Source organism: Balaenoptera acutorostrata, chromosome 8 (assembly GCF_949987535.1).
Source record: "Balaenoptera acutorostrata chromosome 8, mBalAcu1.1, whole genome shotgun sequence".
In the NCBI taxonomy this organism is placed as follows: Eukaryota; Metazoa; Chordata; class Mammalia; order Artiodactyla; family Balaenopteridae; genus Balaenoptera; species Balaenoptera acutorostrata.
The window spans coordinates 56,352,998-56,377,480 of record NC_080071.1 but is presented as its reverse complement, the minus strand read 5'-3'; the positions used below and the strand labels follow the sequence as shown (position 1 = coordinate 56,377,480).

At 36.6% G+C, this 24,483-nt stretch overlaps 1 protein-coding gene across 3 annotated transcripts in view; it reads left to right on the top strand.

The window, feature by feature from the left end:
* The window catches only part of SF3B1 (splicing factor 3b subunit 1), a 60,148-nt gene that overhangs the window by 28,793 nt on the left and 6,872 nt on the right, over nucleotides 1-24,483 (top strand). For 2 of the 3 annotated variants that reach the window (XR_009008966.1, XM_007190463.3), the window contains exons 4-19: nucleotides 6,693-6,859; nucleotides 8,196-8,300; nucleotides 8,681-8,795; nucleotides 10,637-10,716; nucleotides 11,674-11,844; nucleotides 16,415-16,652; nucleotides 17,781-17,993; nucleotides 18,244-18,365; nucleotides 20,068-20,265; nucleotides 20,365-20,466; nucleotides 21,979-22,158; nucleotides 22,813-22,899; nucleotides 23,022-23,292; nucleotides 23,587-23,732; nucleotides 23,841-23,987; nucleotides 24,136-24,261. Coding sequence is in view for 1 of the 3 variants with exons in the window: in XM_007190463.3 (XP_007190525.1) it covers nucleotides 6,693-6,859; nucleotides 8,196-8,300; nucleotides 8,681-8,795; nucleotides 10,637-10,716; nucleotides 11,674-11,844; nucleotides 16,415-16,652; nucleotides 17,781-17,993; nucleotides 18,244-18,365; nucleotides 20,068-20,265; nucleotides 20,365-20,466; nucleotides 21,979-22,158; nucleotides 22,813-22,899; nucleotides 23,022-23,292; nucleotides 23,587-23,732; nucleotides 23,841-23,987; nucleotides 24,136-24,261 (2,468 nt within the window). In the remaining 2 variants the exon portion in view is untranslated. Of the gene's footprint in view, nucleotides 1-6,692; nucleotides 6,860-8,195; nucleotides 8,301-8,680; nucleotides 8,796-10,273; nucleotides 10,330-10,636; nucleotides 10,717-11,673; nucleotides 11,845-16,414; nucleotides 16,653-17,780; nucleotides 17,994-18,243; nucleotides 18,366-20,067; nucleotides 20,266-20,364; nucleotides 20,467-21,978; nucleotides 22,159-22,812; nucleotides 22,900-23,021; nucleotides 23,293-23,586; nucleotides 23,733-23,840; nucleotides 23,988-24,135; nucleotides 24,262-24,483 lie in introns of those variants that run through there. The other variant, XR_009008967.1, reaches the window with a different exon arrangement.

Below are 24,483 nucleotides of genomic sequence, written 5' to 3'. Positions count from 1 at the left end.
AGAGGGGTTTCAATTGAATAATAACATTTTTTGTAGATCATTGGAGCAAATTTACTTTTTAAAATATGTGTATTAACATTTAGAAGATTTTACGTTACCATCATTTGCAAGATCAGTAAAGCTGGAAAAGAAAGAAAATGACAAAGAAAAAGAATTGGAACTTTTAAAATTAAAGATATTTCGTAAAAGAACTAAAATCTGTTTATGTGTAGCAGAGGACTCCATTTCAGAGAAGAGAGAGCTTTTATTTTCTGTTGCATGGGGTCAGAGGGTGTGGTTTCAAAGGGTTAGAAGAAAGAAGAACCAAGAATGAGGAAAAAGGGAGAAACTTAAAACTATGCTTTTAAAATTTTTTAACTTTTTATTGAAAATTGAAAACATATACAAAAATAGAATAGTGAAATGAACCCCCACGTTGTGCCCATCGTCTAATTATCTAGCTTGAACAGTTGTAAAGGCAAGGCCACTTTTGTTTAATCTCTTCACTGGTCTCTTCCACCTTTCTCATTATTTTGAAGCAAATCCAAGATGTATCATTTTATCCATACATTTTTCAGTGTGTATCTCTAAAATGTAAGGACTTTAAAAAATACCATTGTTGGGAGTTCCCTGGTGGTCTAGTGGTTAAAATTCGGTGCTTTCACTGCTGTGGCCCAGGTTCAGTCCCTGGTCGGGGAACTGAGATCCTACAAGCTGTGCGGCATGGCCAAATAAGAAAAAAAATACCATTATTGCACCTAAAATTAATGTAATAAAATATCCATCAGTGTTGGGAATCAAGTTCCAAATAAAGTTCATACATTGTGATTAGTCTTAAATCTTTGTTCCTCCATCTCTTTTTCTTTTTCCTTGCAATTAATTTGTTGCAGTATCTTTGTCCTGTAGAGTTTCCCACAGTCTAGAGGGAAAAGAGAAGATGGCAATAAAAACACTCACAACTTTCTCTTAGACTCTCCTACCACTACTGCTGCAGTCAAGGTGTCAGTAGGCCCACAAGCAAGGGAAGCTCCAAGAATATTATTGGGTTTTGAAGTGAGCACAGTTCTGAAATCATACTTCAGGTTTAGGTTGGACTAGCCATGGCAAGGAGATCTATCTAACAAAGGACTTGCAAACTCAGGTGCCCCTCCCACTATAATTTTAATGGCAATGAATATACTCTCAAAATTTTCTAATAAGCTTAACTGCTACCTGAAATAGTTTTGTGTGTGTGTGTCTTTTTTTTTTTTTTTTTGTACTCCCAGTGATAGACATGCCTTAAAGTAGGAATACCAACTTAAGAAAAACCCCATTTTTGACAGTTTACCCTCAAGGATCCTCCTTTAGTGAGGCTCTTTCAGGCTCTTTGGTAAATACAAGTCTAATACTTAACTAGTACTTTGATTTCTTGTCTAAGGCTTTTTTTTTTTAACCACTTCCAGACTATACCAATTCCGGGGATTTTAAGGACTACGCATAATTTTAATTTTAGGATTCCAAATCTGCTGTCAAGATAAGGAATCCCTGCTTTCTTTTTAAGTGTTCAGCATTAGTAACAAAGAGTCCTACCATAGAAGCCTCCTTCCCCCTCAGTAGACTTTACTGAAGATGGGGGCAGGGTTGGGTGGAGAACAGAAGTGAAGCTTTCATTCAGATAATCAGATAATTTAGAAATCCGTATTAGATGTTTCTACCTTCTGTTACCCTTTCTTTAACACTATAAAACTGTGGAATTTTATAATTTCACTTACCCAGCTTTTCTTCATTTTACTTGTTCTCTAAATTTCTCTCCTCCATTTCATTTCTCAAAATTCTTATGTTGTACAGAATAATTCAGTTCTTCTCTGTCCTTAAACTTGCTTAAGTAAACCAAGAGTTTGTGATAAAATGAAACAAATACTTGTTATAAGACCCAGCAATCCTGCTCATAGGTATTTACCCAAGTGGTATTAAAACCTGTGTTCACACAAAAACCTGTACACTGATGTTTACAGTAGCCTCTACAAACTCAAACAACTTGAATGCCCCATAGAGAATGGGTAAACAGGCTGTAGTACAATGGAATGCTACTTTGTAATAAAAAAGCACAAACTTGATGTGCACAACATGAAGACTGGAATATTTATGGGTTTGGGTGAATTAGAGTGCCAGCTCTTGTCAATCATATGTGTGGCCACTAGGAGGTCCTAGTCTCTGGTGTCTAGCAGACAGTGTTCATTTTTCTTTATTTTCACATATGAATGTCTTGAATTACAGAGATTCTAAATTGTAAAGGGATTAGGTGGGAACAGAAAGAGATTAGCATAAACATTTCCTTCTTTGTTTGCCTCAAGTCTTTTATTTAAATTTTTTTTTTCTTCTTTTTCTTTGGCTGTGTTGGGTCTTCGTTGCTGTGTGCAGTCTTTCTCTAGTTGCAGCGAGTGGGGGCTACTCTTTGTTGTGGTGCACGGGCTTCTCAGTGCGGTGGCTTCTCTTGTTGCGGAGCACGAGCTCTGGGCACTCGGGCTTCAGTAGTTGTGGCTGGCAGGCTTTAGAGCGCAGGCTCAGTAGTTGTGGCTCACGGGCTTAGTTGCTCCGTGGCACGTGGGGTCTTCCCAGACCAGGGCTCGAACCCCTGTCCCCTGCACTGGCAGGGGGATTCTTAACCACTGTGCCACCAGGGAAGTCCAAGTCTTTTATTTAATATTTTAGACCTCTGGTTATTCTTTTGAATATATTCTACCTCATTTTTTTTTTCATACTTGGTAACAAGTCTTATGCGTTCGTTTGCTGTCAGAAATTATCTATTTGATTATTTTTAGTTCGTATTTTAAGAAAGTACAGGAATACCTGCATACCAGTAGCTGTAATTTAGTGTTAGCTTTGAAAGTAAGGAGTTAAAAACAACTTTTTTCTCTTTCCCAGTTTTTTATAAACCCTTGCTGGGGAGAAAAATTAGAAAAATTACTTTTAATGACTTTTACAGATTGAAAGTTATATTTTTATTATGAAATATAGTACAGGGAAGTGTAGGAAAAAATGTTAGGAACATAGTGTAACCCATTGCCCAGCTTTACCAATTCTTAATATTTTGCTGTATTCCACAAATTTTATTTATTTTGGAAACAAAACAAAGTTACCTTATTTATGAATGTATTGATACATTTGTTTGCTCATAAATATTTGATTGTATTATGTTTGGTATTTTGGCACAAGTTTTATTAAGAAATAATTACAGGGTTTTCTAGTTTTTAATTCTGTCACTTGTGTAACTGCTGAGTTTTGTGGCATCTGTTGTAATTTTGTGGATAACACAATTTTTGTAAATGTGCTGCAGTTTATAATGCAAAACAAAATCCACTAGCTTTTTGGACTTTAATCCATACAGATAAAGATACAGAAATAGTAACTGGTTGAACTACATACATAACCTGTTGAAATTTAGTAATGAACCCCGCCCTCAGAATTTAACTATGAACAGCTGCCTAGCCCCAGGAGACCTTGAGGCAGGTAATTTTGTTGCTAAATTTTGATTCCATAAGTATCCAGTCACAGTCCATATAGGCTTTATACAAATGCTAATTCAATATTTGTGTACCTTTGTAAGAAAACTGTTGCTAATCAGTAAGGACATAAAATCAGTGGGTAAAATGCAGTAGATGAAAGTAGTTTCTGAATAAATATATTATCCAAATAAAGGATAATAGCTGGTGAAAACTTATAATGGAAAAGTTCTTTAGAAGGAAAATCAAACTGTCTGTGATGTGTTGGGGGGGCAGCATGCTGCACAGTGATAGGTGTGATGGGATGCAGTTTTCATGAAACAGTGCCCCTTTCTGGTTTTTTAGTTGTATATGACCTAGAAGAAAGTATAAAATTGGTGATTTTGGTGAGAGTGGGCTGGGGCTGGAAATGGAGGGATGATGGGCTAGGTAGCAGTTTCCTGGGGGTTTATTAATAATGTGGAAGCTTGGGCTCATACATTGGAGGTTCTGATTTAGTGTGTCTGAGGCTTAGGAGTCTGTCCTTGTAACAGGTGCCCCAGGTGATTTCGATGTAAGTGGTCAGTAGACCACACTGATGCTGTAGAGGGGAGATTGCATACTATTTGGCTGGCCTGATTGACCCGTTTATGTTTCTTGCCTGGATCCTGATGGCGGTAGCATTTGTGGTTCTTTAAAAGAACCTATTTACTTACAAGTGATACATGTACCTAGTGGTCGGAAGAAAAAAAAAAAGTCTCAAACATTGCTGAAATGGAAATGCTCAAAAAAGGAAAGAATGAAGGGTAGATCTCCACTCACCCTTTAGCCAATCTACTAATCCACTAATCCCTGAGAGGTTTCTTTGTATTATACCAGGGGAAAAAGTGTTCCTAGCGGGTGAGGGAAAGGAGCAAATATGGGTTAAAACTTATATATGTATATGTGTGTGTGTGTGTGTGTGTGTATGTAAATACTTAAAACAGAAGCAACAGTAGAGAGAATAAAATGAATCACCCAGCTCAAATGAGGATATTTCTGTTTGTGATTAATCGTGGTGGAGGCCCCTGGCTGCCTGGGCTGCTGTAACAGTTTTGAGGGGAGAAATGCAGGAAAAATGCGTGGTGATGGCGGTGCTGTGACACACTATAAAAATTTTGAGATGTGTTTACAAACTGGGACTGCTAATTTCAGTATTAACCCTATTGCATTATATTAAGTTTCTGAGACTTGCTCCCACAAGCTGTGCCTCAGACTAGACAATGTTACTACCTTTTCTACTTTAAACCACACCCTATCTTGAGGAACTGGAGAAGGTTTTCTCCCTTAGCTGGGGGAGGGTTGGGCATTTGTGCCACTTGGATTTTTTCCTTTTGGTCCTTGCAAACTAGTAAATGAGCCTTTAAAAGCTTTTTAAATGACTTAATTCAGTTGAAGGTAATGAGCTAGCACAAGCTAGCACAAATTGAAACATCTGGCAACAGATCACTGGCAGTAGAAACTCTTTTTCTTTACACATGTATATGTTATTTATATTATTAAAGTGAAACATTAGTTTGTAATTTAAAGTTATCTGTTGTCTGGAAAGACTTAAAAAAAGGTTGGAAGACTAGTCTGTATTCAAAGGAGACTGAAGAGACATGACAACTAAATGCAATGTGTGGTTCTTGATAGGATCATGGATCAAAGAAGGGACCATCTATGAAGGATATTACTAGGACCATTGGGGAGATATGAAACTGTATTGTATTTTAGATGATGTCATATCTAGGTTTAATTTCTTGAGTGTGTTAATACTATTGTGGTTATGTAGGAGAATGTTCTAGATCTGGAAATACATGCTGAAATATTAGGGGTTTTGAATGGTTTAGAAAAGTTGCGTGTACACACGTATTTGCTTTATGTCTTATGTACATAAACAGTTGAGGAATGTAAGTGAAGAGTATGTGGGTGTTCATTGTACTGCTTTAATTTTTTTCAGTCTTGAAAAATTAAAAATTAAAAAAGCAGTTAAGAGTTGATACTTCATTCACCACATTTGCATCTTTTTTTTTTTTTTTTCTGGCTGCTTTGGGTCTTCATTGCTGTGCATGGGCTTTCTCTAGTTGTGGCGAGCGGGGCCTATTCTTCGTTGCAGTGTGCAGGCTTCTCATGGGGGTGGCTTCTTTTGTTGCAGCACATGGGCTCTAGGCGTGCGGGCTTCAGCAGTTGAAGCACACGGGCTCAGTAGTTGTGGCTCCCAGGCTCTAGAGCTCAGGCTCATGGGCTTAGTTGCTCCGCGGCATGTGGGATCTTCCCGGACCAGGGGTCAAACCCGTGTCCCCTGCATTGCAGGCGGATTCTTAACCACTGCGCCATCAGGGAAGTCAACCATGTGCATCTTCTGAATGTCAGACCTATGGCTAGACACGGTGTTTGGGGAGTGAGACATGGCAAGAGTTAATTCATTCATTGAATGCTTAAGTGTTTCACGCTCATTATGTCCTTCAATCCTTAAAACAAAACTTTATGTTGTAGGAAACTGAGATACATAGGTTAAATAACGTATTAATTAGCAGAGAAAGAGCCTTTGAAGGCATACATTTTGCGTCAGACTTAAGCTCAGGCTCTTAATCATAAATCTAATGTGATGGTGGTTGCAGCCAAACTGTGTAGGGCTCTGTATTATGTGCTTAAGAATTTAGATTTTATCCTTTATTGTTTTGCTGTTGAAGATGTTTAGGACATCACCTAGGAACTTGTTAGGAATGCAGAAACTTGGGTCTGATATGATACAGGCCTACTGCATTCTAACAAAATCAGAACCTGTAGATGATCTGTTGCACGTTTAGGTTTGCGAACCACTCTCCGCAGTACTGTTTTTACCTTTCTGGTAGTGTTGAGTTTAAATAATCTTGAGTGTTGTTCTTGGTCCCTTAATCAACATTAACAGTATTATTTTTTCAAGCGAGAAAAGGTTAGAATTCAGCGGTAGTTTAATAAACTTTGGTAACCCATTTTTAAGGTGAGAGTAACTTGTAGTTGCTGAAATAGTAAGCATCTCCTCTGTGTGCATAAGTATTGTCTATTGGGTGGAGATGTATTAAATTTATTAAAAATCAATACTTTGTATAGTTACTCCAACTCCTTATGGAATGATTATTTTGAAGTTTCTGTATTTAGAAGAGTTTTTGATAATACTCAGTAGAAAAATGCATTGTGTTGAGTGCTCTTTGGAAAATGAGATTGAGGATTTTATTAATTTTCTTACAGATATTGAAGCACAGATTCGAGAAATTCAAGGCAAGAAGGCAGCTCTTGATGAAGCTCAAGGAGTGGGCCTTGATTCTACAGGTTATTATGACCAGGAAATTTATGGTGGAAGTGACAGCAGGTTTGCTGGATACGTGACATCTATTGCTGCAACTGAACTTGAAGATGTAAGTTACAAAGTATATAAACAGTCCAAGCATTTTTTTGACAGAGAGCAAGAAATATAAAGGAATCTTCTGTTTTGAGTCATCTGGCTTAATCTGGACAGACATCTTGGAGATTGGGAGATCTTCCTTTGGGAGGATAAAACTGTTGAAAGTGTCCTTCTAAGAAACTTCTGGAAGTGCTCAGTTCTGGATCTTTATGTTAAAAACTAGTTTGTTTATCCAGCCAAGCACCTGGAAATCATTAACCATTGTAAAGTAAATCCTTATTGTTACCTACTGAGCTCTGTCTAGAGTAGCCCAGTGAGAAGTGACTTCATTTTAAACAGCCGCCTGTGCTTGTGACTTTTGATTTCTGACTTGTTTCCAAAAAACTTGCTTTTTTTCCCCCCTTGGCATCTTAACATGAGTGGACTGTTTCTTGTTACTCATATTAATGGGCTTTTCATGCCTAATTTAGTTACTCTGAAGGGTGACTGCCTCTCATTTTGAAATACATCTCAAAGTGTTTTCATATATTCCACATAGCTTATATTTTGTCACACCATTTCAAACATCCAAATTTGGTGAAATAGCTGATCATTTTCGTGTGGTTCAGTAATCTATGTACATAGATTATGAAACTTGTTATTTTTATGAAATTCAAGCCATATTTAATTTTATGGTTAGAACTTTTTTTTTTTTTTTAAGAAAAATTTTAAAGTTCCAAAGGCAAAATTTCCAGAAGCCGATCAGGCTTATATTTGCATTATCGTACCTTAATGGTAAGAGGCAGTGATGGCTCTGTGTTCCAGAAGCTGAGCAGGAAATTGTCATTTCATTTTTGAGTAAAATTAATGAGGTGTTAAGATCTTCTTGAGATCTATCCATTGTTGCACTTCTTCCTTTAGTAAAATAATAATGTAACATTGTTCTGTTTAAACATACTATTAGGGAAATAAATACATTTAAAATTAATTACATTTTACTTGTTTCTGTGGTTAAATCATGTTTTTAAAAAAGTTAAAAAAACAAGGAAACTGGAGAGTTCTAAATAAGCTGTTTGTAGTTTTCCAAATTTGAAAACAAATTTCATCATGCCCTCTGTTGAGAAGATGAAATGCTCAGGTTTTTCTAGTCCATACCTACTTTATTTACAGAAAGGATTCCTTGTTTAGTATTTTTAAAAGAGTATATAGAACTAAATTTCTTTATTAGCTTTTTGAGTTGAAAAGAAAACCTAAGTGTTAACAAGTTTCATCACATTGTCTTTTGATTTCATATTGAATCTTTGTGTGTTCTTTCTAGTTTTTAAGTTCTAACATTTTTGTTTGTGGCTTTCTGGGGGCATTTGTTGCAGGATGACGATGACTACTCATCATCTACAAGTTTGCTTGGTCAGAAGAAGCCAGGATATCATGCCCCTGTGGCATTGCTTAATGATATACCACAGTCAACAGAACAGGTGACTTTTTTTTTTTTTTTTAAGTTAAAACCAGAGTTTATTCAGCTAAAGAAAACTGAACGTCTCAATTCCAATGGAAAGTCACATATTTTAGGAATCGAGTTATTACAATGTTCTGAGGAGAGTTGATTTGGGAGAATTAGAAATAATAGTTTATTTCAAAAAGGTGATCATTTCGTGAAGGATTGAACTATGGAAATTGTCTCATTTCCATATGCCTTATTTTTTAAAACATTAGCATTTATCGGAAAAATGGTACATAATATTAATAGGCATTTATTAAACATTTTTACATGTTTTATAATGTTCTGATTTTTGTTTGTGACATTCTCTTTGGTTATTTAATAAGTGAGTATTAAGTGAGACATACCTTTTTTCAGTATGATCCATTTGCTGAGCACCGACCTCCAAAGATTGCAGATCGGGAAGATGAATACAAAAAGCACAGGCGGACCATGATAATTTCCCCAGAGCGTCTTGATCCTTTTGCAGATGGTAATTCTTTCCCACTTTTCTATAAGTATTCAGAAATTTATTTGTGTTAAGTTGTCTTTAGCCCTTTGATTTTTTTTGGCATGCTTATGAATTTGCTTTTCTTTTTAAAAATCCCCCTTATTATAGATTTGTATAGATTTGGTTGAAGTCACAGATGCCATATTCTTCATCTTTATAATGCCAGTTTTCTTTCCAGGTAGAAGGACAAGAAACTAATGAGCCAATGCCATAGAAACGCAAAGGGTTAAAGGTTTTTCTTTTACTTTTGTTTTGGGTACGCTTTCTTTACTTTGAACAAATGTGTTTTTCTGCTCAAAATACTTTCAAATTATTGAAAGTTTTCATTCCAAGTCTTAGATTTTTAGGATTGTTACTTTTGAGAAACTGTTTCCACATTAGAGCTCCCCTCATATTGCTCTAAATATAGTTTAGTAAATGCACCTACTTTGCTCTAAGCATACTTAAAGTTAAAACAAAAGTATGTATACAAAGACTTTGATATTTTTAATAGTTGGAGTCTGTTTTGCTAATTTTAGTGTGCAAGTCAGCACAAGGGGCATAGTGAGCCTGATGGAAGCTTTCCTCAGGTGAGTGAGTTTCAAGATCAAAGTTAGGTGCCTGTTTCTTAAAATTAGATTCTGCTGCAGGTTTACAAATTAGACTTTCAGCCTGCATGAATTAGTAGGGATATTCTTTTTTTTACTTGCATAATTGTAATTGATTTAAACATGTATGTCAGAATTCACAGGCCCATACTAACTGTCCTTAATTTCTTTCCTACAGCAGTACTGCTATATGCCAGTCCTGTCTGCATTCTTAAGGGTGCAGTTCAACACATCCTCTCTAGATTATGGTGAAAAAGTATTCCAAAGGAAGTCTTATCAGAGATAGTGTCAGAAAGAATGACACTACCAATTGGGCATGATCTTCAGCATAGGAAATGTCTTAGACCTTTATTAGTTTTTCCTAAATTGTGATGCTATACTACTTGTATAGCTAATTATCACATTTCTAAAACATAGTGTGCCTCTGTGAATCTTGTTATATATTGTTTGGGCTTCTTTAAGATATTTTGAAGTTTGAAAAGCAAATACTGAAACTTTAACCAAGAGACTAACACATCTCTTTGTACACCACTTTTTTTCTGTATGCATCATAATAACTGGTAGAAGTAATATATTTCAAGTAATATGTTTCCAGTTGTTATTTATACTTTCTAAGAAAATAAAAATATGTTTCTGGGTCAAGAAAACGTAAAAATCATGAAGCCCTTTTTAGTAACATGACATCAGAATAAGATTAGAGGTATATTTTTAAAAATCAGATTTTCTAAACTATAACTGTTTTAGAACATTGTATGAAGAACTTATCTAGTCATAGTTACTTGTAGTCAGGATTTTAACAGCTTGCAACAGGTAATGTTTTGAATATAAATATCTTTCCAAAGTGTTACTAATGGTAAAGAGATAATTTTCTAGGCTTCTATTCTGCTGCTTGAAGTCAGAACTGCTGATGGAGACAAAGGCACGAAAGTGTACGTATTCCGGATTAGCAACCCAGGAACCCATCACTTCTGAAGACTCTAAACTGTGCTGTCATTTTGTTTTTATATGCATTAAAATATTTGTTTTAAACTGCTGTAGATATGTTTGTGTTCAAACAGGTTAAATTGATCAGCAAACTCAATAAAAAGTAAGATGTGTAATTATTAAAGTTTTCCATCAAAAAATAAATTAAATGATTATGGAATAATGTAATATTAGAGCAGGGCAGATAAATCAGTTGAACCTAATTATCTTTTATTTATTGTACTCTTGTCCTGTTGCTGTTCTTTTCTGCAGGAGGGAAGACCCCTGATCCTAAAATGAATGCTAGGACTTACATGGATGTAATGCGAGAACAACATTTAACTAAAGAAGAGGTCTGTGAACCTGCTTTTTATTTTAATGGTGTTGAAAGAATGTAAAGAAAGTTGAGATTAAGAGACTTTTATGTTTCCTTTTTATTTGCTGCACAAGTAATATTTTAACATTATTAATAAAAATTAAGTTGAGAAAGAACCTTATTCAAAATTCTAACACCTCCCAAATTAAGCTTTTCATATTTCTATACTATCCTTTTCTAGTGCCTGGCCCCTTGGCCACATGTATATGCATATATATCTTACAGTGGATATATCTGGGGGTGGATTGATGGTGTGTGCCTGAAGTCAGCGTGTAAGGGAAAAGTCAAAGAGTAAAATCATTTTTTGAAAAGCCTCTTAATTCTTCCATAAAATTTAGTTTGAATATGGGTGGAGAATTCTAATGAATTCTTGCTGGCCTGCAGAGATTGCTGTGTTTTGTTTTAATAGTTAATCTTCATAATTTTATTCTAAATATATAATAGATTTGTTTGTTGGATGAATTAAATGCGGTAAATGGAACCCTACTTTAAAATCATAGGCTAAATAAATGTGTATTTGTTGTGACTATATTATACATAATATTTCATAGTTAAAACAAAATTTTGAAAATTTCACTTATTATTTTTCTAACTTATTACATAGTCTTAATTATTTATATGAGTTTTATGTTTTTCATTGGAAGCATTTTGGTTCACTACCATTGACTGAAGATTTTACTTCGTTAACTGTATATAAAGCAGTGCGCTCTATGTAATAAATTCTGTATTTGCTCATCTATTGTGCAGAAAGACAGTATATAAAACTTGAAAATACAGGAAAGAGAGGGAAAATAAGGAATGGGTCTACCAGTAGCATAGAAAGGAGAATGAGTGAAAAATAAAATGGCATTATATGGAAATGACTCTACTAATGATATAAAAATATATGGAAAATGTTTTAAAGGTGCTCACTGTTTATTCAAATATTTTTCAGAGAGAAATTAGGCAACAGCTAGCAGAAAAAGCTAAAGCTGGAGAGCTAAAAGTCGTCAACGGAGCAGCAGCATCCCAGCCCCCCTCAAAACGAAAGCGGCGTTGGGATCAGACAGCTGACCAGACTCCTGGTGCCACTCCAAAAAAGCTGTCAAGTTGGGATCAAGCAGAGGTAATTTCTTTTTATTATTTTTTATTATTACTGTTTTAAATTTATTTTTCTCATGGAATATATTAGTCTGGTTTTGTTGACACAACAAGATAACCAGAGACTGGGTACCTTAAACAGAAGACATTTTCTCACAGTTCCTGATCAAGGTGCCAACAGGGTTAGTGTCTGGTGCGAGCTCTCTTTCTGGCTTGCACACATCTGCCTTCTTGCTGTGTCCTCAGGAGGCCTTTGCACACATGGAAAGAGCGAGGGAGCTCTGGTGTCTCTTTTCCTATAAGGACACCAGTCCTATCAGATTCATGTCCAACCTTGTGACCTCATTTAGCCTCATTACCTCACTAAAGGCCCAATCTCCAAGTACAGTTACAGTGAGGATAAGGGCTTCGACATGACTTTTGGTGGAGACATAATTCAGTTCATAACATAAAGGGTGAAGGAATGTTCCTTTTGGAATATTAATTATAGATATGTAAGTATGTCACATTATGTGGGGGTTGAGTATAACACAGTGGTCTTCCTCATTTTTTAGATGGATAATTTAAATCTCTGACCACAGGTGTCAGATACATAACGCTACTGCGTTTCCTTTGTCAGTTGATTTTCCTAGAAACTTTTTTTTGGTGGTAAAATGTATATAAAATTTGCCATTTTAAACCATTTTTAAGTGTACGGTTCGGTGGTATTGATGACACAATGTGCGTCAAGCACCACCATGATTTATTTTCAAAACTTTTTCATCACTTCAAGGAAACTCTGTGATCATTAAGCAATAACTCTGTCCCCCTCTCCTTCAGATGAATTGTTTATGCTCTGTGAAACCTTTAGTACCTCCTTAGCTGCTTCCTTTTTAGTTTATGACGTTGCTTTCTATTTCCCTCTCACCCCAAATAAGAACAATTAAAAAGAAAAAAGTATACATATTCCCACTGTGAAATCTACTGGTATGCCTGTATATGTTCTCATCTACTCTGCTTTTCCTTCTCTTATGATATGAACTGTTGGTACAGGTTGACCATTTAAAGCTAAACCATCTGCTCATGTGCCATTTCCCATCTCTTATTACTCAAGGACTCTCATGTAACATCCGTTTTTTTCTCTGTACTCTAGATTATTATCATCAGCAAACACATTTTGCTGATCTTCATCTTTAAAAAAAAAAAAAAAGATACCACAAGAAATCTTCTCTTGACCCTTACTTCCCCTTCCAGCTACCATCCCATTTCTTTCTCTTTTTACCACAAAAATGCTTTGAATGAGTTGTGTATCTATACTTGTGCTCTGGTGCTTTTGCCTGCACCGCTCCACCAAATCCTCTTTTGTCAAGATGACTTAACCTCCTCGTTGCTAAATCCAAAGATAAGTCTCAACCCTCATATTACGCAGCATATCAGTAACATTCGACATTCTTTGATACCCTCTTAAACCAAAAAGATTTATTTATTTATTTACTTATTTATTTATTGGCTGCACCCCATGGCATGTGGGATCTTAGTTCCCCAACCAGGGATTGAACCCACGCCCCCTGCTTTGGAAGCACAGAGTCTTAACCACTGGACCACCAGGAAAGTCCCTTGATGCCCTTTTCTTTCCTAGCCTCTGGGCTTCAGTCTTTATTTTTTTAATTTATTTATTTTTTAATTAATTAATTTATTCATTTTTGGCTGTGTTGGGTCTTCGTTTCTGTGCGAGGGCTTTCTCTAGTTGCGGCAAGTGGGGGCCACTCTTCATCGCGGTGCGCGGGCCTCTCACTATCGCGGCCTCTCTTGTTGCGGAGCACAGGCTCCAGACGCGCAGGCTCAGTAGTTGTGGCTCACGGGCCTAGTTGCTCCACGGCATGTGGGATCTTCCCAGACCAGGGCTCGAACCCGTGTCCCCTGCATTGGCAGGCAGATTCTCAACCACTGCGCCACCAGGGAAGCCCTTCAGTCTTTCTTGATTCTCCTAATACTCACCTCAGTGACTGCTGCTTTTTAGTCTTGTTTGCTGGATCTTCCTCAGCTTCCTTAAATTTGGGGTACTCTAATGCTCAGTCCTCAGATCTCTTTTGCATCTAAACTAACTCCCTAGGATCTCACTCCTGTCTTTACATACTATCTTTATAAGACAAATCCCAAATTTACAAATCCATCCCTACTTCTCTGCTCCTCAGACCTGACACATTTACTTTGATATGTATTTGATAGGCATTTCAGAATCAGTATTTATAATAAAACTGATTTTCTGTACTCACTCCCTCCAGCCTGCTCCCATGTCTATTGGCTCAAACCAAACCCTTAGAAATCATTTCAGGGTCATCCTGTACTCCTCTTATTCTCTTCCCTGGCATCCTATCCACAGATGCATTTTGTTGGCCCCACCTTTAAATATATTCAGGATCTACCCACTTTTCATGACCCCACCACCCTAGTCTAAGTCACTGTTGACTGTAGCATAGGCTACTGCAGATTTATTTACAAATAAGGAAAAATGTGTCAGGCCATGGCATTGTTTTCCCAAACCCAGAATTGAGATACACTAAACGTAGCACATAATTTCCAAACAGTTTAGTTTTAGATCTTGAGGACTTCCCATTTGCTTGCTGATACATGAGAGGATTTGGTTCTGTATAATATGTTATTACTAAAATTCTGTGGTTGACATTCAGTGCAAATTTTAAAAACTGACATTCAGTGCAAATTTTAAAAACAGAAAGAGAAACTTGTCCTTCTGGTATCTGTTTAACTGAAATGGAGACCCAAGAGTTGATGTCTCTCTCATAAAAACTATAGAAATTCAGACCATGTTTTCTTTCACGCTTCTCATTTAACACAACTCCATCTTAATTATGACTGTGGGAATTACAGTGGATACTAGGAAGCATTTTTTCCTACCTGACTGAGCAGGAAGAGCAGTTGCTAAAAATGAGACTTTTGAACAATTTATGTTCTTTACTCATCTAACTGAGAATTTCTCAACCCTGAGTAATATATAGAATCTTTTTTTTTTTTGATACCAGTGCCGGGCCCCACCCCCAGAGGTCTGATTTAATTGGTCTGGATTCATCTGTGGCTCCAGAGACTTCTTTTTTTTTCCTTTTTAAAAAATAATTAATTAATTAATTAATTAATTTTTGGCTGTGTTGGGTCTTCGTTTCTGTGTGAGGGCTTTCTCTAGTTGCGGCAGGTGGGGGCCACTCTTCATCGCGGTGCACGGGCCTCTCACTATCATGGCCTCTCGTTGTGGAGCACAGGCTCCAGACGCGCAGGCTCAGTCGTTGTGGCTCACGGGCCTAGTTGCTCCGCGGCATGTGGGATCTTCCCAGACCAGGGCTCGAACCCGTGTCCCCTGCATTGGCAGGCAGACTCTCAACCACTGCGCCACCAGGGAAGCCCTAGAATCTTTTGAAAGGAAAAAATACTGAGTCTTATTTGCAAACATGAAGCTAAATAGAACTCTTGGGTTGGATAGAGCATCCAACTTTAAAAGGAATATATAAAAGTATACTACAAAGCTTACAGAATTATTTAAATACAGATTTTGTTTTGCTTCACTAAATTCACCTGCTGTTTTTGATATGATATTGTCTGAACTCTGCAGGTTCTTTTGCTTTCACATTCTGTTTGATTTCCTATATTGCTCACTACTTGTCTCTATTCCACTACCATGGAACCTTCGATCATTTAAGTCAACTTCTAATCTTTTTTTACTAATCTTGCCAGCATCAGTTAGAGTAATATTATTATAGATGTGATTAGAAATATAACCTCTTCTCAAGGATTTAAAATTATGTGGCAGGACTTCCCTGGTGGCGCAGTGGTTGAGAATCTGCCTGCTAGTGCAGGGGACACGGGTTCGAGCCCTGGTCTGGGAGGATCCCACATGCCGCGGAGCGGCTGGGCCCGTGAGCCACAATTACTGAGCCTGCGTGTCTGGAGCCTGTGCTCCGTAACAAGAGAGGCCACGATAGTAAGAGGCCCGCGCACAGCGATGAAGAGTGGCTCCCACTTGCCACAACTAGAGAAAGCCCTCGCACAGAAACGAAGACCCAACATAGCCATAAATTAAAAATAAATAAATGAATAAATAAATAAAAATTAAAAAAAAAAATAAAAAATAAAATAAAATTATGTGGCAGTATCTAGTTATAATTACCCAGGTGATCCAAAACATGCTTAAATTAATTAAACACACACAAAATTGAACAAAAACAAAAATATTCTTAGTGGGAACTCATGAGTCTCTGTCTCTAAGCCCCAGTTTTGAGATGTGCTGATATAATTAAAGCTGAAATTCTTGAGCTCTTGACAGAGAAACCTTAATGTTTTCCCAAAGTTACGGAGCCATTAGTGGCATAACCAAGATTATTACCCAAAATACATTGTTTTTTAAATTAGGGCTTTTTTCATTGCTCCAAATTAAATAAGTTTTTTTTTGTCATAAACATATTTGCTAGAAAGTAGGTATCTTTTAAGCAGAAGGATAATCTATTCTCTTAATTATGAACTAAAACATTTAATTTTTTTTGTTTGCTTAACAGGTTTTCTAATTCTTATGTGGGTGTATGAAATAAATTTTCTTTTGCTCTGTTAAGACCCCTGGACATACCCCTTCCTTAAGATGGGATGAGACACCAGGTCGTGCAAAAGGAAGTGAGACTCCTGGAGCAACCCCAGGCTCAAAAATATGGGATCCTACACCTAGTCACACACCTGCAGGAGCTGCTACCCCTGGACGAGGCGATACACCAGGCCACGCGACACCAGGCCATGGAGGCGCAACTTCCAGTGCTCGTAAAAACAGATGGGATGAGACCCCCAAAACAGAAAGAGGTACTTCTAGTGGAGTTTGGGGGTGTGTGTGGGTAAAATGTTGATTTGATGAGTGGTGTGTTTATGGCCAAAATCTGTTGTCTCTGGTCCTAGGAAGACATAAATAACCAGATGCTTTCGGGACAGATAAAGAACTGAGCAGATGATGTACCTAATTCTTTTCCCTTCTTAAAGATGTTTAAGATTTATTTTAGGAAGAACATTAGGAGAAAGTAAAGTTTGTAGGCCATAATCTGTTTTTTATTGTAGTATAAATATGTAACATAAAATTTACTATTTTAACCATTATAAGTGTACAATTCAGTGGCATTAAGTATATTCACAGTGTTGTGCAACCATTACCTTTATTCATTTCTAGAACTTTCTCATCATCCCAAACAAAAACTGTACCCATTAAGCAATAACTCTCCATTCTTACTCCTCCCAGCCTCTGGTTACCTCTCATTTACTTTCTGTCTGTGTAAATTTGCCTAAATATCTTGTTTTTTGTGTAAACTCTCTAAAGCTGTATTTCATTAACTGTTTATGAGATTAGCATTGGGAAGTTAAGATTTAACATTACATCTGCTATATTAAAATTTTATAAAGAATTTTTAATGATAGGGCAGAGTGCTTAACATGTAATGTAGGGAATTCCCTGGTGGTCCAGTGGTTAGGATTTGGTGCTTTCACTGAAGGGGCCCGGGTTCCATCCCTGGTCGGGGAACTAAAACTAAGATCCCACAGGTCGCACGGCGCAGCCCAAAAAAACCCGGAAAAAAATATAATGGATGAGAGAGGCAGTATAGAATGGTACATGCAGAGTAATCTCACTCCATGGAGAAATGAAAGGTGGCCCAAGATACATAAAGTGGCTGTCTCTGGGTTGTGATGTTGTGGGTGGTTGAAAAAATCCTTTGCTCTGTTTTCCTGTTCCTCGATGGTTACCATTTATTGTTTTAGTAAACCGTGGAAAAGATACAGTCAAGGAGAATAAATATGAAATGAAACATTAAAACTTAAATGTGTCTCCATTTTAGGAATATCCTCTTTCTGAAGTTGGTCAGTTTGAGTATGTTAGTTGTCTGAAAATAGTTATTTTTAGACAGTGGTTAAAATTTTAGGCTTATTCACTCTTTTTCTTTAAAGATACTCCTGGACATGGAAGTGGATGGGCTGAGACTCCTCGAACAGATCGAGGTGGAGATTCCATTGGTGAAACACCAACTCCTGGAGCCAGTAAAAGAAAATCACGTTGGGATGAAACACCAGCTAGTCAGATGGGTGGAAGCACTCCTGTTCTGACCCCTGGAAAGACACCAATTGGCACGCCAGCCATGAACATGGCTACCCCTACTCCAGGTAGAAACTTTATCATTGGAAATAATTTTCCCCTTGTTAGTATTTTGAATTTTTTCTTCGTGGTTTTTCTGTGTGCCATTAATGCCTATTTTTAGCAAGAATAACAGGATGTAAAAAGTCTTGGTTTGAGTTTATAATGTAAACAATTAAATGTTAGAATTGATTTTAACTATTTTATATCCCAAGGATCTGTGTAATGATAAAAGTCTTGCACTACAGAGATTGTTACAGAAATTTGCTTTTTTGGTAGGTCACATAATGAGTATGACTCCTGAACAGCTTCAGGCTTGGCGGTGGGAGAGAGAAATTGATGAGAGAAATCGCCCATTGTCTGATGAAGAATTAGATGCTATGTTCCCAGAAGGATATAAGGTAAAAACAGTGAATATGAGTGTGGTGGTTTTTAGGATATGGATTTTTTTTGGCCACGCTGCGTGGCTTGCAGGGTCTGAGTTCACCAACCAGGGATCGAACCCGGGCCTCGGCAGTGAAAGTTCCGAGTCCTAACCACTAGACCACCAGGGAATTCCCTGGATTTTATTTTAAATATTCTTTGAAAATGCTAACTGGTCAAGTTTGCGTTGGCCTTGCTCAAATTTACTACTGCCATTTCATTCTTTAGCTGTTTCCAAGTATATTTCGTTTCCAACATTAGATCATGGTTATTTTACTTGGTGTCTCACAAAATCTTTTGTAGTTAGTTCATGGGTTGCCAGTGGACACGAAGAATGTTATGTTCTCTCTTTACCATAGCAACTTGAAGTTCATTTTGAACTCTAAAATCTTCTAGGTACCTGTTACTCAAGGACCTTTTGCGGGTCTAAAAGTGGTCATATAGCTGATGTTATAACCAGGGCTGGAACCTAAGTCATTCGATGGCCTTTACAGAGCCTTTTCTGCCAATGCTTATTGCTTTTTTAACAGTTTTTATGTATGTATTTCCCCCTACCCCCTCATTAGGTTTGTATTAGAGTATTTTTTTCAAGTATGCATGAATTTACTGCATTATAACTTCTTGTACCCTCCGTGTAATGCTGTGGGTATAGTCACTCTCCAGCCTACTATTGACTGGCTAAGTGTCTGTCACAATTGCATTCATTGATTTGTTTATCAGTAGGAGGGGGAAAATCCTCCTTTGCGAATCTTTTTTTTTTTCTAATACAAGTTTTTTCTTCTTTTTTTCCTAAGAGGATAGTCATTACATCTTTTTTCTTTTTTCTTTTTTTAATTAATTAATTAATTTATTTTTGGCTGCATTGGGTCTTCATTGCTGCGCGCAGGCTTTCTTTAGTTGCGGTGAGTGGGGGCCACTCTTCGTTGCAGTGCGCGGGCCTCTCACTGCGGTGGTTTCTCTTGTTGCGGAGCACGGGCCCCAGGTAACGTGGGCTTCAGCAGCTGTGGCTCGTGGGCCCTAGAGCGCAGGCTCAGCAGCCGTGGTGCAGGGGCCTAGCTGCTCCGCGGCATGTGGGATCTTCCTGGACCAGGGCTCGAACCCATGTCCCCTGCACTGGCAGGCGGATTCCCAACCACTGCACCACCAGGGAAGCCCTCTTTTGTGACTCTTGAGTGAATTTTTTCGGTTTAGTCAAATGGTTTGTATTTACAGGGCTTTGGTGAATATTTTGGTTTTTTTATGCAGTCACTCATTTTTGTAGAACGACTTAAATATTAAGATTTGTTTTCGTAGAGGTTTACATGAATTATTTTTAATTTATTCCTAAAATATAATCTTTTATACATCATGTGCACTTTGAGCTTATTTCCATTTATATGACATTGGTTCACCAACATGTTTATATAGACTAATGTTTGAAAGTGATCAGAATTTGTAAGCCCACTTCATGTATCTCCTCATTTCCCCACACTTCTAATACACTTAATTTAAATTTAAATTTGATGAGAAATAGTAATACTTGTATATTTTAAACTTATAAATAAGATAGAAAAATGGGATTGATGTTAATTAATTCTTGCCTCTAAGAAAAAAGCATCTTAACTGCAAATATTATTCATTTTTGTTATTATTTACTATGTAAAGTTAAGAAAATCCTAAACTGTCTTTTAACTGTATTAGGTACTTCCCCCTCCAGCTGGATATGTTCCTATTCGAACTCCAGCTCGAAAGCTGACAGCAACTCCAACACCTTTGGGTGGTATGACAGGTTTCCACATGCAAACTGAAGATAGAACTATGAAAAGTGTTAATGACCAACCATCTGGAAATCTTCCATTTTTAAAACCTGATGATATTCAGTACTTTGATAAACTTTTGGTAAGTGATAATACCAGAAATAAAATATTACTTTTTATTTAGAAGTTACAAGTCATAGTATCTCCACTAACCTTTAAATTTTTTACTTTTTACTGTTAGGTTGATGTTGATGAATCAACACTTAGTCCAGAAGAGCAAAAAGAGAGAAAAATAATGAAGTTGCTTTTAAAAATTAAGAATGGAACACCTCCAATGAGAAAAGTAAGTACCAGTTTATTAAATCATCATGTTCATTATAATTTTAGAGATTCTCCATTTTATCATCAGAGCCTTTAAAATATGCTGAAGATTGTAATGTAATTAGTGGAATTATGTGGGGTATTAGTATCATATGTGGCTTGAAGGTGGTTGATCCTTTAGGAGAAGTTAAGGAGTTTTATATTATACTCTGTGACTCTTTCTATTAAATTACTCTCTTTTTTAAATTTATTTTTTATTGAAGTATAGTTGACTTACAGTGTTGTGTTAATTACTGCTGTACAGCAAAGTGGCTCAGTTATACATATATATACATTCTTTTTCCTATTCTTTTCCATTATGGTTTATTACAGGATATTGAATATAGTTCCCTGTGCTATACAGTAGGACCTTGTTGTTTATCCACTCAATATATACCAGTTTGCATCTGCTAATCCCAGACTCCCAGTTCAACCCTCTCCCACCTCTCTCCCCATTGGCAACCACCAGTCTATTCTCTATGTCCTTGATTCTGTTTCTGTTTCATAGATAGGTTCATTTGTGTCGTATTTTAGATTCCACATGCAAGTGATTTCATATGGTATTTGTCTTTCTCTTTCTGACTTACTTCACTTAGTATGATAATCTCTAGTTGCATCCGTGTTGCTGCAAATGGCATTATAGTAAGTCCCCTACATACTAATGAGTTCCGTTCTGAGTGCATTCATAAGTCCAATTTGTTCTTAAGTCCAACAAAGTTAGCCTAGGTAACCCAACTAACACAATTGGCTAGCTATATAGTACTGTACTGTAATAGGTTTATAATACTTTTCACACAAATAATACATAAAAAACAAACAAAAAATAAAAGTTTTAATCTTACAGTACAGTACCTTGAAAAGTACAGTAGTACAGTACAACAGCTGGCATACAGGGGCATGTTCGCATCTTTGAAAGTTCACAACTTGAAGGTTCGTATGTAGGGGACTTACTGTATTTTATTCTTGTTTATGGATGAGTAGTATTCAGTTGTATATATGCACCACATCTTTATCCATTCATCTGTTGATGGTCATTTAGGTGTTTTCCATATCTTGGCTATTGTGACTATTGCTGCTATGAACATGGTGGGGGAGGGTGCATGTATCTTTTTGAATTATATTTTTGTCCAGATATATGCCCAGGAGTGGGATTGCCGGGTTATGTGGTAACTCTATTTTTGGTTTTCTGAGGAACGTCCATACTGTTTTCCACAGTGGCTGCACCAGCTTACATTCCCACCAACAGTGTAGGAGGGTTCTCTTTTCTCCACACACTCTCCAGCATTCAGTTACCCTTTTTGAATTAACTGAAAACATTGGGCCTTTATCGCAAGAGTTCAGACTTCAGAGTAATTTTGATGGGAATGAACTCATGCTACTCTATGTAAAATGTCTGAAGTTTACACTAAAATGTTCAGTTACAGAAAACCGTGGAGTAATTAATTTTCTCATGCTTATAATAAAGAAATACGCCTATTACTCTTTTTTCTTCCAGGCTGCATTGCGTCAGATTACTGATAAAGCTCGTGAATTTGGAGCTGGTCCTTTGTTTAATCAGATTCTTCCTCTGCTGATGTCGCCTACACTTGAGGATCAAGAGCGTCATTTGCTTGTAAAAGTTATTGATAGAATATTATACAAACTTGATGACTTAGTTCGACCCTATGTGCACAAGGTTTGTTCTCAATTTGTGTTTCTAATGGTTTGATATTTTTTAATGTAAAAGGAATTAGTGGATTTTTTTTTACCAGCTTATTATTAAGTGTATTTGTGAAATTTAAAAATTCTAAAAAAGTAACAGCTGATGTTACACATTCACAATAAAAAGGGAAATTTCAACCTCTTTAAAGATATTCAGTTAACCAATGTTAAATTTACATGCCCTCCCAGACCTTTTTCTTTGCACAAGGATACGTACACAAATACATGTGTAAATAGATGTAACTTTTTGCCATCTTATATAGGGGGTTCATATTCATATTTTAAAATTTGCTTTTATTGATATTAGAACAAGAAAATGTATGTTTGTATACCATGCCATTTAGTACTAAGAACCATCTTTTTGCTGATGGTAATTATGGTTTAGAATTGTAAAATGCAGATGGGCGTGTGTGTGTGTGTGTGTTTACTGTGTGTATTTTATAGTCTGTGTGGTTAACAGTGCTCCCAAATACTCATCTTTATGTGGGGTTTAAAGTTGTGTGATTAAAATTCTTAATTTGTCCCTTGATTAACAAAGTCCTGGTAATTACAAATTCCCTTACATGTACTGTTACTTGAGCATTGCATCAGTAATTGCTGTGAAAATGTAGCTCCTTCTCTTTTTCAGATCCTAGTGGTCATTGAACCATTGTTGATTGATGAGGATTACTATGCTAGAGTGGAAGGCCGAGAGATTATTTCTAATTTGGCAAAGGTATTTATATTTCTGGAGAAGAAAGTTTTATATATGTTGATAGGATTATTTGATTTTAGAATGAAATGGTTGAGGGTTAATGTTATCAACTCATGACTGTTGCTTTTTTCTTAAACTTTTAGGCTGCTGGTCTGGCTACTATGATCTCTACCATGAGACCTGATATAGATAACATGGATGAGTATGTCCGTAACACAACAGCTAGAGCTTTTGCTGTGGTAGCCTCTGCCCTGGGCATTCCTTCATTATTGCCTTTCTTAAAAGCTGTGTGCAAAAGCAAGAAGTCCTGGCAAGCAAGACACACTGGTATAAAAATTGTACAGCAAATAGCTATTCTCATGGGCTGTGCCATCTTGCCGCATCTCAGAAGTTTAGTTGAAATCATTGAACATGGTAAGTTGTAGCATAACTTTGTCTTTTGTAAGACAGGTTTCCTGAAATTTAGGCCACTGATTTTTGGAGAGAGAAATGGAAGGTAAACTACATAAACACCATATAGTTTATGATTGGATTTGTAATATTAGCTGCTAGTAAGGCTGTGGTTCATACTGGCTTTTGCCTAATTTTGTCTAATGGGAACAGATTCTGCAATTTGACTAAATGATTAGATATATTGCTAGAATCTGGATGATGCTATGGAAGTTAGGTAATGTTGCTTAGTTAGAACTTGTGTTTGGTTTTTTATAGGTCTTGTGGATGAGCAGCAGAAAGTTCGGACCATTAGTGCTTTGGCCATTGCTGCCTTGGCTGAAGCAGCAACTCCTTATGGTATCGAATCTTTTGATTCTGTGTTAAAGCCTCTATGGAAGGGTATCCGCCAACACAGAGGAAAGGTAGATTCACCAGTTTGATTTCATTTTTCTTTTTATTTCTACTCATTGAAGTTCAAGTGACTTAAATCTAATTTACTAAGTATATATATATTTTTTATTTTAAAATAGGGTCTGGCCGCTTTCTTAAAGGCTATTGGGTATCTTATTCCTCTCATGGATGCAGAATATGCCAACTACTATACTAGAGAAGTGATGTTAATTCTTATTCGAGAATTCCAATCTCCTGATGAAGAAATGAAGAAAATTGTGCTGAAGGTAATTGTTCCAGATTGTTGTTGTTCCAGATTTGTTAATCTAAATGTGTTTCATGGTTCAAAGAGAATTTTATATCATTAAAAAAAAAAGAAACTATTGTATATTAAACCAGGACTGTGATTACTATTATTATTTTTTAACATTTTAGGTGGTAAAGCAGTGTTGTGGAACAGATGGTGTAGAAGCAAACTACATTAAAACAGAGATCCTTCCTCCTTTTTTTAAACACTTCTGGCAACACAGAATGGCTTTGGATAGAAGAAATTACCGGCAGGTAAGCTTGTATCATAAAAAATATTTTCAAAAATTCTTTCAGCTGATCCTTTAGTCAGTTTGAATGCATATTACATAAGTTATTTTTTGCCTTGAGAACCTCACAGGTTGTTTGTGCTTGATTGTGAAAGGAGATGGATTTTAGTCAGCCAGTTAACTTCCATTTTGCTTTTGTATTCTAGGATAAATAGCCAACTATGAATTGACATTTTTGTCTAGTAAA